Raw genomic sequence first — 12,503 nt, forward strand, 5'->3', positions numbered from 1 at the left:
AAAGAAACCCCCCCACCTGAAATATCACATTAACATAAGTATTCAGACCCTTTACTCAGTACTTTGCTGAAGCACCTTTGACAGCATCGAGTCTTCTTGGGCATGACATTACAAGCTTGGCACACCTGTATTTGGGGAGTTTCTCCCATTCTTCTCTGAAGATCATCTCAAGCTCTGTCAGATTGGATGGAGAGCATTGCCACACAGCTATTTCTAGGTCTCTTCAGAGATGTTCGATTGGGTTCAAGTCTGGGATCTAGGTGGGCCACTCAATGACATTGAGACTTGTCTTGGCTGTGTGCTTAGGGTCATTGTCCTGTTGGAAGGTGAACCTTCATCAAGGATCTCTCTGTACTTTGCTCCGTTCATCTTTGCCTCGATCCGGACTAGTCTCCCAGTCCCTGCCACTGAAAAACATCCCCAGAGCATGATGCTGGCACCACCATGCTTCACTGTAGGGATGGTGTCAGGTTTCCTCCAGATGTGACGCTTGGCATTCAGGCCAAAAAGTTCAATCCTGGTTTCATCAGACTAGAGAATCTTTCTTGGGGACCTTCAATGCTGCAGACATTTTTTGACACCCTTCCCCAGATCTGTGCCTCGACACAATCCTGTCTCGGAGCTCTACAGACAATTCTTTCGACCTCATGGCTTGGGTTTTGCTCTGACATGCACTGTCAACTGTGGGACCTTATATAGACACGTGTGTGCCTTTCCAAATCATGTCCAATCAATACTTACGTAATTAAGGTATTTCTTTGTTTTATTTTTAATACATTTGCCTATGTTTCTACAAACCTGTTTTAGCTTTGTCTTTATGGGGTATTATGTGTAGATTGCCGAGGAAAAAAAAAAAAGTAATACATTTTTAGATTAAGGCTGTAACATAACAAAATGTGGAAAAAGTCAAGGGGTCTGAATACTTTCCGAAGGCACTGTACAGTGAGACAGTGAAGAAGAGGTACCTGAGTGATTTTGGACTGCATGGAGGAGACATTGGCTGAGGGAACTTGGTTATCTTTCTCCTGTGAGCCGTCCCTAAAGAGAGAGGGAGAGAGCGAGAGAGACACAGGTAGAGAGAGAGAGACAGACAGACGAGGAGACAGACGGGGAGGGAGGGGGGAGAGACAGACAGGGAGAGAGGGGGGAGACAGACGGAGGGAGACAGGGGGTGGGGGGAGAGAGAGGGGGAGAGAAAAAGAGTTAGAAGGGTTAATAGAGAGAGAGGGAGATAGAGAGAAAAGAGAGCGAGAATAAAGTGAGAGGGAGTTTAGTGGCTGGGAGGGATGGAGACAGGGCCTCATGTTAACACCTGTCACCTGTGGGTACATTTTGGCAATGGTGAATAAGATGTCTATTTCACCAGCCATGTTGGCAGGTGGTCAGGGCTCCGCAGTGAGAGCATTTCACTTGCATTTGTGTTTTTCTATGTTTTATGTAAAACGTTTTCAGTGTAAATGTAAATTAATAAAATCAGATAAAAAGTGTGTAGACAAGATAATGGATATAGGGCTGACCCCATTTATTCAACTGGTTGATTGTTTGGTTGATAGGCTGTTGGTCGACCAAGATTATTTTTTTGTCGAGCAGTACCAAATATATATCGTACCAGCCAAAGGTTTGGACACCAACTCATTCCAGGGTTTTTCATTATTTTTTACATTGTAGAACAATAGTGAAGTGATCAACATTCTGAAATAACACATATGGAATCATGTAGTAAGCAAAAAAGTAAAAAAAAAAAAAAAAAAAGGCACTCTTGGCGTTTTCTCAACCAGCTTCATGAGGTAGTCACCTGGAATGCATTTGAATTAACAGGTGTGCCTTGTGAAAAGTCAATCTGTAGAATTTCTTTCCTTCTTAATGTGTTTGAGCCAATCAGTTGTGGTTGTGAAAAGGTAGGGGTGGTATACAGAAGATAGCCCTATTTGGTAAAAGACTAAGTCCATAATATGGCAAAAACAGCTCAAATGAGCAGAGAGAAATGACAGGCCATCATTACTTTAAGACATGAAGGCCAGTCAATCCAGAAAATGTCAAGAACTTTCAAAGTTTCTTCAAGTGCAGTCGCAAAAACCATCAAGCGCTATGATGAAACTGGCTCTTATGAGAAACGCCACAGGAAAAGAAGACCCTGAGTTACCTCTGCTGCAGAGGACAAGTTCATTATAGTTAACTGCACCTCAGATTTCAGACCAAATCAATGTTTCACAGAGTTCAAGTAAAATACACATCTCAACATCAACTGTTCAGAGAAGACTACGTGAATCAGGCCTTCGTGGTCGAATTTCTGCAAATAAACCACTACTAAAGGACACCAATAATAAGAAGAGACTTGCTTGGGTCAAGAAACATCAGCAATGGGCATTAGACTGGTGGAAATCTGTCCTTTGGTCTGATGAGTCCAAATTTGAGATTTTTGGATCCAACTGCTGTGTCTTTGTGAGAAGCAGAGTAGGTACACAGATTATCATGTGGTTCCCACCATGAGGCACAGATGAGGTGGTGTGATGGTGCTTTGCTGTTGACACGGTCTGTGATTTATTTAGAATTCAAGGCACACTTAACCAGCATGGCTACCACAGAATTCTGCAGCGATATGCCATCCCATCTGGTTTGCGGGACTATGTGGGACTATCATTTGTTTTTCAACAGGACAATGACCCAAAACACACCACCAGGCTGCGTAAGGGCTATTTGACCAAGAGGGAGAATGATGCTGCTGCATCAGTTGACCTGGTCTCCTCAATCACCCGACCTCAACCCAATTAAAATGGTTTGGGATGAGTTGGACCACAGAGTGAAGGAAAAGCAGCCAACAAGTGCTCAGCATATGTGGGAACTCCTTCAAGACTGTTGGAAAAGCATTCCTCATGAAGCTGGTTGAGAGAATGCCAAGAGTGTGCAAAGCTGTCATTAAGGCAAAGTGTGGCTACTTTGAAAAATCTGAAATATAAAATCTATTTGGATTTGTTTAACACTTTTTTGGTTACAACATGATTCCATTTGTGTTATTTCACAGTTTTGACGTCTTCACTACTATTCTACAATGTAGAAAATAGTAAAAATAAAGGAAAACCGTTGAATGAGTTGGTGTGTCCAAACTTTTGACTGGTACTGTATGTTTATTGCATATTAATTGAATATTGCCAAATGCTTCAGCAAAAAATAGAGCCCATTTAATGCAACCCTTTCAGTTAATAGACCACAAAGCTGCATACAACTGACCTAAATGTTTGGAAATGATAAGTTTACCTTTTCATCCATAGACTTAAACAGTCCAGTTACACTTGATGTGGTTTATCTCACATCTGAAGGCTGGGAGGAAATTACGACATACCTCAGATTGCTAATATATATTTTGGAGTAATAATTACATAGCCAACGCTGTCTAGTAGTACTAGTCCCGTGCGAATAGGTCACGTGCATGTGATGCATACATGTGTCACGTAAAGAGAGCAAGGGTTGAGGGAACGTTTCCCCTAAACAAATGAGGGATTTCAGTAACAGAACTTTTCAGTCAGAAATGGCTATAATTATGTTGCAGATTCACACTTTGATGTTCTGTGGTGGTGCCGTAGCAGGGAGGAGAGAGACACAATGGGTGCTAGTCAGTCACTTGCTGTCTTTTATTTTTTTAAACACAGCAAGTCTGATCCCGGAACTTGCACAATCAAATCAATAGCTGGTTGGACTCCCACTAGTCATTTGTGTGTCTTAATTATTTAATCAAACAGTGTGCTTAAAGCATCAGACAAGCTCAGTGAATATACACAATATACAAAAGTATGTGGACAATGTGTTCTCTGGAGTGATGAATCACGCGTCACCATCTGGCAGTCCGACGGACAAATCTGGGTTTGGCAGATGCCAGGAGAATGCTACCTGCCCCAATGCATAGTGTCAACTGTAAAGTTTGGTGGAGGAGGAATAATGGTCTGGGGCTGTTTTTCATGGTTTAGGCTAGGCCCCTTAGTTCCAGTGAAGGGAAATCTCAATGCTACAGCATACAATGACATTCTAGACAATTCTGTGCTTCCAACTTTGTGGCAACAGTTTGGGGAAGGCTCTTTCCTGTTTCAGCATGACAATGCCCCTGTGCACAAAGCGAGGTCCATACAGAAATGGTTTGTCGAGATCGGTGTGGAAGAACTTGACTGGCCTGCACAGAGCCCTGACCTCAACCCCATTGAACACCTTTAAGATGAATTGGAACGCTGACTGCGAGCCAGGCCTAACCAGTCCCTGACATCATTACTACTGTTGTGACAAAATGGAAGCAAGTGCCTGCAGCAATGTTCCAACATCTGGTGGAAATTCTTACCAAAAGAGTGGAGGCTATTATAGCAGCAAAGGCAGGACCAACTCCATATTAATGCCCATGATTTTGGAATGAGGTATTAGACGAGCAGATGTCCACATACATTTGGTCATGTCATGTAGTTGATTTGATTAAAACACATCGGATGTGTTAATATATGGAAAAATACATATTTCAAAATGTAGACCAATCGATTGGTCGAAAGAACAGACGACCCATGGTCGATCAAGATTTTTTAAAGTTGGGGACAGCCCTAATAAACAGCCAGGTGAGGTAGGGTGCTTTACCTGGAGAGGCTGGAGGTGGGGCTTGTGGGAGGGGAAGCGCTTGGGGACTTCTTGGCTCTGCCGGGGGATGTGGAGGGAGAACAGGAGGAGCCCTTGTTCTGGAGCTGGCCCCTAGAACTCTTACTCTTCCTCTTCTCATGAGGGGACCTGGAGCACAGGGAGAGAGGGATAGAGAGAGAGAGACACGGTGAAACTGCCCAAACCCTTTCTGGAAGTAATGGATTGAGACACAAAACAGACAGTCACTGAGCTGCTGGAGCTCAAACTGCTACATTGAATAGAGAAATGTAGTTCTCTCACAGCATTGTCCCACTGTTCCCCCTTTATGACTGTTTCCAAGGTTCCCAGCCCTATCTACCTGGATCTGGGGTGCCTCCTGGCCAGAGTGAGGTTGTTGCCAAGGCGACAGGCGGCAGGGCCGTAGCGCTCCCTCTCCTTACCCCTCCTCTCAGACGAGCGAGCCCTGCTGTCCCCCCTGTTCTTCCTCCCAGGGGACCTGGAACGAGACCTGCAGACAGACACAGGGAATGAGAGATGAACACAGAGATGGAAGGAGGGAGAGAGAGACAGGGGGGAGAAGAGAAGGGGGGGAGTGAGAGAGAAAGAAAGAGGGAGAGGTGGGAAGAGGGAACACAGATGGAAGGACGGAGAGGAAAACTCAAAGCAACATAAACTGAAATATGCAGTATTTTCCCCAGTGCCTGAGGCCAAACTAGCTTTTCTCTAGTGGTGAAGCACTGAGACCACTGAGGAGAGATGGAGGGTGTGAAATACTCAATCGGAGGGAAATTGCCAATTTTTGACAATCTGCTGCTTTAACCAGCAGCTGGTCTCTGGGGCTGACCTTCCACGCCCCAGCCTATTCCCTGGCCACCTAACTGCCCCCATGCCCTGTACTCTGACCTCAACTGCTCTACCCACCTCTCAGTATTATTACCAATCAGAGTACTGTTCATGGGTGTGCTCATAGTTACTATATTGAGATGGAGAGCAAAGAAAAAAATATTTTGAAACAGTTCTCCACTTATTAAGTAGAGTTTACCACTTTTCACTTGTTTACTCTTCAGAACCCATAGCGGCCATCAACTGGCGTTAAAAAAAATTTAAAAAAAAAAAAATATAAAAAAATTATATATATATATAAAAAAATTATATATATATATATATATATATATATATATATATATATATATATATAGCTCGCGAACGGCCTTGTTTTTCAAACAATACTATATGTTTCTATATCGCAAAGTGAACTTGCAAACAACCTGCTGTCGTATTCACGTAGCTGTTATCATCAACCAGAAACAGGAAACAGAATATCATTAGATTTTTAAAAACTTCATTAGTCAAAATGAAGGCGCCGAAGCAGAACACGTTTTCACTGTGACAGAGGCTGTATCTATAGTATATCTATAGTATCTATAGTATAGTGGTTGGTGATACGGATTCAGACACGTCCTTGCACTTTGAAAAGCGATGATGTCGAGGTGAGTGAAATAAGTAAAGAGCAGATATGTTTGGTGTTGTCGATGTTAGATGCTGTGAAACTTGGGGAATAGCTGTCCGATTAGCAAGTCCTGTCATGATCACTTGGCAAGCACATCAGAGGTGAAGCTTGAATGATTGCTCTGTGTCTCATGGAAATAGTTGCCTTGTTAGGCTGTTGGTTGTTTTGTCTTGTTTCTACCGATATAATTCATATGGAAATCACCCAAGCTGCTTGCTATTACTAGTTAGTCTGTCAGGCACAGGCAAGAAAAGTGACGTGCTTCCAGCAGTACCATGAGATATTGTAGGCTAAATGCAAACACTAAAGTGGCAGTGTGAAATATGGGAAAATTGTCTCTAACAGTTGTGTTTGTACCTTCTCTATATGACTCTAATACTTGTTGCATTCAGTGAATTATTGTCAATGCAGGTTACTATTTCTACATTTTTTGTCTCTCAATCTACATTTTGAAATAGTTTCTGAATAGCTGTTTGGATTTTTACATAGCCTACTTTGTGTGGGTTTTGAAATACTTTCTGAATATAGTCCTCTGTTCACATTTTGGAAAACATTTTTATTTTAATGTAAATAATATTTATAAGTATAATATTTTATACTTGGTACATTCTGAGTAAATCATTTAGTCAAATGTATTCTAGGGTTTTTTGTTGTGTTGAGTGTTAATTGTTTTTTGATAGTGTCTTTAGACAATGGAAGACAAAATTAGTGTTATTTCTATTGAGGTTGTGTTCTTTAAAACTACAAATTACGTTTTTGAGTTATGTCTGTCTGTTTTAAATGTGTGACAAAATGAGATTACTGATCATTTTCAAGACAATCTACAGCAGCATTCTGGAATTCTATTCCGGTCTAAAGGGTTAACCACATCTGTGTTTTGGTAGTAAATAGCATGTTATGGAAGTGTCCGGTCAATTTTCTGTGATTTCACTTGGTTTTGAGAAACGTACCCCACCATCGATAGACTTCCACAAGCTTGTTCTGCAGTTGCAGGGGCACAGATAAAGCATTGACAAAGGTTCCAAAAACACCCAAATACATCCTTTTAGAAACGGCAACGATGCAGGTCTCTAGACGTTGTACACACGACATTGTGTCATTCTGATCTTCATCCACAACGTTATAATATTCTATTTTGTTGGACGCAAGTGATATTTTTTTTGTGTGCACATGCGTGGGCTACGCAGAGAAGTAGTGGCTGGGTGTTGTTGGAGCGTTTGTTCATATTTTATCTGTGCCCCTGAAACTGCAGAATGAGCATGAGGAAGTCTATCGCTGGTGGGTTACGTTTCTCAAAACCAAATCGCACCCGCAAAAAAGTGTCCGGTAACTTCTATAACATCCAAAATACAGATTTGGTTAAAAAACTAAGTTAAATTGTACTTGTTACACTCTGTTGCTCCAGTTAAGATCACTCTCCATTAGATTGGACATATTAAGGGAGGACAAGAGGCCACTATGTAAATGTCAGTGGCTGTGTTCTAAATGGTCTGTTATTCCTTATCGAGTGCACAAAGCTCTGGTCAAAAGTACTGCACTATATAAGGAATAGGTTGCAATTTGAGGCGCAACCCGAGTGTCTACAGAGTGGTTAAATCACAGGCTCCTCTCTCTCCCTCTTTATAATACAGGACAGCCATTACGCCAGTACCATGGTGATTCAGCCGTTTCACATCCCACTGCCAAGAGCAACAACCACACCAAATGACTCACACAATAATAACAAAAACAATCACATTTCCCCTGATTTAAAGGCAACCCCCTCCAACCCCCACCCCCCACCAACCAGCTACAAATGAGCGTTTATTTAAGAGCACTAGCGTATGTGCATGTCTGGATCCACTCTCACTGAGCCACAGAGAAACATATTTAATGCACACACACAAACTGGCCACACACAGATGAAAACGTGATCTAATGGAGCCGTTTAAAAAGTACTTTGCAGCCGGGGACACAGTGGACCGCTGGACGAAAGCCAATTTGGCCCGAGGATAAACACAAACAGAGAGGTCATCCTCTGCAATAGGGGCTGAAGAGGTCACAAAGTGAGCAAAAAGGAAGTTGTCAGAGGAAGGGGTAGAGGGTCATTTAAAATTCAGGGGAAAATCTACATACACTTAGCCTGAGCAGAGTACCAGAGCATATGATCAATGACTCCAAACCTCCATCAAAGAGACACTTTAAAGAGCAAATTGGATGAGTTCTGTCCACATCGAGACTATACCCCAAACGGCACTACCCTTTATAGTGCACTACTTTTGATCAGGGCCTATAGGGAATAGGGTGTCATTTGGGACGCATCCTTAGGACTCGTAGTGGCTGCTCTTTCCCATCCATCCCCAAATATCCTACCTTATCATCTGTCCTGTATGGATGTTGTTAACCCCATCCTGGCCCTTCATGGGCCCACGGGAGCCTCTACACTCCACTAGTAATGATCTTAGACTTCCCCCGGGGCAAAGGGCCCCAATTAAACCCCCAGAGGTGGAGCAAGGGAGCAGGGGCTAAGCATGGGGGCAGGACAGACCTGTCAATGACTACAGACAATATCAGAGGGTTGACAGGACAGAGTTGACCTTGAGACTAAGATAGGATGCAGATGATGGACAGAGAGGAGGAGGGAGGGGTAGGAGGGAGGCGGGGAAGAGAGAGAGAAAGGGAGATGGTGGGAAAGTAGTAGGCCAGTTAATGACGAGCAGTTGACGAGTTAACGAGGGGGGAAACTCCCCCCGTGTCACAGCCAGGGTCCTCATTAACCACAAGGAAGGAAGGGGGGAGAGAGAGAGAGAGCGAGAGAGAGGTCCATTGGACTGCTACGGGCTAATGGTGTCGAGCAGCATGACACCAATATCCTCTCTCTCTCTGTATGAGTGTGATGGACAGTTATGACAGGGTCAGAGACATGCGTGCGTGTGTGTGTAATCCTTTCAGTATCTGACAGCACTCAGCGTGTCACTAACAGAGCTGGAGAGGAGGGGGAGAAAGGACACGAGGAGAGTGAGCTGCCAGCTTAACTCAGTTGTCACCCCCGAGACCCAGACAGACAGGCTGCCTCTCAAAGGACACCCTATTCCCTATATAGTGCACTACTTTTGACCAGGGCCCTATTCCCTAAACAGTGCACAACTTTTTCCCAGGGTGCTACTTGGGATACACAAAACATATATGCAGCCAGCTAGCCACCTGCAGGAAGGCTCCATTCCCAAGACATCATTCTCAGGATTAGGAAGGAAGATGCTGGGGATTGATATTTTTTTTACGCTGTAAAAGGTTCGAAGCTCATAACCTCTTCCAGCCTCTCAACACAAATCAAAACGCTGACTGATTCTGTGACTGGTCATGATCAGGGATCCATTTCACTCTCCCGCAACCAGGATTTCTGTATTTTATTTGACTTTCTCGGTCGAGGAGAAAAAAAAAGAAGATTAAGGGATGAAATTTGGCATGCTTGCACATTAGAGGAGTGAAATCTCTGACACAAGGCTCAGCAGAGGCCCCCTTCTAAGCCCTTTAATTCACATACTGTAAGTGATTTAAAACCTCGGGCAGAAACGATTAAATCTCAGAGAAATTACATTAAGGCTTGTCAGAATGACACGAGGCTGGCATAATTACAGCAACTCCACCCGCTGATAATGACAAACTGGCCGTGATTTCCAAAAAGAGTGAGGAGGGGGAGAAAACAATTGAGATGAAAAACTTGGAGAGTGTGTGGAGGCATCGGGAAACAGAGAGGGGAAGCCGACACACTATAGTGAAGCCGCAGCAAAAGAATACTGCCAGCCAGCCAGAAAGCCACTTCTTTATTGGGCAGTAGGCACGGTAGAGGCATCAGGTACTGTTAATTAATTATGTTTAAATGTCTGAGCCTCAGGCCAAATGACAACACCTATTCCACTGTAAAGGCCATGTTGTGATGAGAGAGAGAGTTTATTTTGTGGATAGGGGTTGGACCACTCACCTAGACCCGCGGACTGTTTTGTAGGCGCTGGTTTTGGTTTTGGACCGCGACTTGGAGCGAGACCGCGATCTCGCCGGTGACCTCTTCTTGTGTTTCTTCTTCTTCTTGTCTCTGTCTCCTTTCGCTCTGTCCCGCTCCTTCTCCGGTCTTCTGGAGGTAGAGGAGGATGAGGAGGTGGGTAGCAGGAGGGAGGAAGAGGGGGGCTCTTTGCTTTTGAAGGCATCGGCGTCAGGGGGTCTTTGATCAGCAGGGTACACAGGTGCTCTGGAAGCCAACGGAGGGGGGACAGAGACAACGGGGGCCACTGGGAACTTTGGCAGCTGTGGCTAGGATAGAGAGAAGGAAAGAGAGAGAGTGAGAGGGATGAGCGTAGGAGAGAAAAGGAGCGGGGAAAGAAGGCATATTAATGACAGACAGATCTGCACCGTGGGCCTTTTCTAGTTTAAAGAGTGCAAGAAAATCTGAAGGCTTCTCTCTCAGAATGAGCATACTGAGGAGTGAGAGAGAGAGGAAGTGAGGGAGCGAGAGCTAGAGAGAGGAAGTGATCGAGAGAGAGAGAGGGAGCAATAGAGCTAGAGAGAGGAAGTGAGGGAGCTAGAGAGAGGAAGTGAGGGAGCAATAGAGCTAGAGAGAGGAAGTGAGGGAGCGATAGAGCTAGAGAGAGGAAGTGAGGGAGCGATAGAGCTAGAGAGAGGAAGTGAGGGAGCGATAGAGCTAGAAAGAGGAAGTGAGGGAGCGATAGCGCTAGAGAGAGGAAGTGAGGGAGCGATAGTGCTAGAGAGAGGAAGCGATAGTGCTAGAGAGAGCATGACGAGGGCATTAACAATTGTCTCCTCCGTTACAGCCACTGGCTTAAGGTCATCTGGGAGACGCAATCTAATTCAGCCTGCATCTCCAATCAAAGTTGTGTATGTATGTATGTATGTGTGTGTGTGTGTGTGTGTGTACTCGACCGGCCGAAGTAAAAGGCAAAGCCCTGGGGCAGTGGAGATCCTAGTCCTGGCTCTGTCCATAACTACTGCTCGCTGTGTGCTGGTTCTGGTTGGTTCTTCCCTCAGACTTACTCAGCTGCTAATTAAAAGATACTGGCTGGTTACACAACACAATGCAGCCTGATAGCTAGCACCCTGCCCTGCCTGCCTGGCTAACAAAACATAATTGGCCCTTCTCCACTGTCAGCACGAAAGTGCCTCTAATTACTTCAGTATGTGTCTGTCTGGTTAAATTAGATCTTCTGCCCGCTGCTGGATCCAACATCACAACTGGGTGCCAATCAATGTAGCGCCATGCGCCATCAAACTCCATTGAAATTAAATTTTGCCATTGAGAGAAGAAAAACACCATATGTATTTATTTCCCAAGCTTTATTTGCCATGGAAAAGCCCTAGCAAGGACTTATGATGTGTAAGGTGTGTGCAATACTGGTGACGTTAGGTATGGAAATGTTCATATGTGGAACAAGAAAAAGTGTGTGAGAAAGAGAGCGACAGAGACAGAGCGAGAGAGCACACGAGGGAGAGCCAGTGTGAATGTCACCTTATCTACTGAGACTCGGCTCTGGCGACAGTGAATCAAAAGAGACGAGGACACATTGTCTTCTCTTCCCAGCATATTTAGAACCTACTCTGTCCCAATTCAGTGAAACAGGACAACTTCTTCCTCCTCCTTTCTTTCCCTCACATGGAATGAGTGAGAGACACACGTTCTTCCCTCCCCTGCTGCTCCAGACAGAGCAAGAGGAGAGACGAAGGCGGAGAAAGATCTGTGTTATTGGCTTTGATAAAGTTTTCGGTATGAATATTTGGTAGTGCGGTGCGCTGTGGTGGCTCAGGGAAGATAATGAGGAGGATGTCTGGGGTTTGATTTCACTTTGGGTTAAGAACAGCATGACATTTGGGTAGGTTTATTCCCAAGGACCATGGGTCGAGGAGAGTGTGTCCGGTCTCTCACGCCTGCTCCAAGGAGATAGGGAAGGCTGCCCTCTCTGAAGCACACCGCACGGGAGAGAAGAAGAGAGGCATGCCAGTGTAAGGAGAATGGGACAGGGAAAGAGAGGAGGAGGGAGAGGGATAGTCTGTTTCAGAAAGGGACAAAAGAAGAAGAGAGAGAGATGGAAACAATCCATCATGAGCGAGAGAGGGTGTCAGAGGGACAGATATGGAGCAAAAAATGAGCGAGAGGGCAGACAAGGGAAAGAGAAATGGACAGAGGGTGATTGAGAAGGGTGATGAACGAGAGAGGAAAAATAGCCAGAATCCACAACTCCCTGTGTGCAAATAAACTGCTCCAGGTCACCTTGCCTTGCCTGTTGTTGTACTGTAATCAGGCCACTCCACTTCGGCACCCAGAACTGTACTTTCAACACATCCCACCTGTGCACTGTAGCCCGACACCTGCTTGGCCTTGCGCGCACACACAAAACAC

General features: G+C 44.7%; 1 protein-coding gene across 6 annotated transcripts in view; it reads right to left on the reverse strand.

The window, feature by feature from the left end:
• The window catches only part of LOC110522882 (splicing factor, suppressor of white-apricot homolog), a 140,998-nt gene that overhangs the window by 10,453 nt on the left and 118,042 nt on the right, over positions 1-12,503 (reverse strand). For all 6 annotated transcript variants that reach the window (XR_005051704.1, XM_036977163.1, XM_036977162.1 and 3 more), the window contains exons 14-17: positions 10,080-10,405; positions 4,967-5,116; positions 4,609-4,755; positions 966-1,038 (exon numbers count right to left, since the gene is read on the reverse strand). Coding sequence is in view for 5 of the 6 variants with exons in the window: in XM_036977163.1 (XP_036833058.1) it covers positions 966-1,038; positions 4,609-4,755; positions 4,967-5,116; positions 10,080-10,405 (696 nt within the window). In the remaining variant the exon portion in view is untranslated. The remainder of the gene's footprint in view (positions 1-965; positions 1,039-4,608; positions 4,756-4,966; positions 5,117-10,079; positions 10,406-12,503) is intronic.

Source organism: Oncorhynchus mykiss, chromosome 5 (assembly GCF_013265735.2).
Source record: "Oncorhynchus mykiss isolate Arlee chromosome 5, USDA_OmykA_1.1, whole genome shotgun sequence".
NCBI classification, from domain to species: Eukaryota; Metazoa; Chordata; class Actinopteri; order Salmoniformes; family Salmonidae; genus Oncorhynchus; species Oncorhynchus mykiss.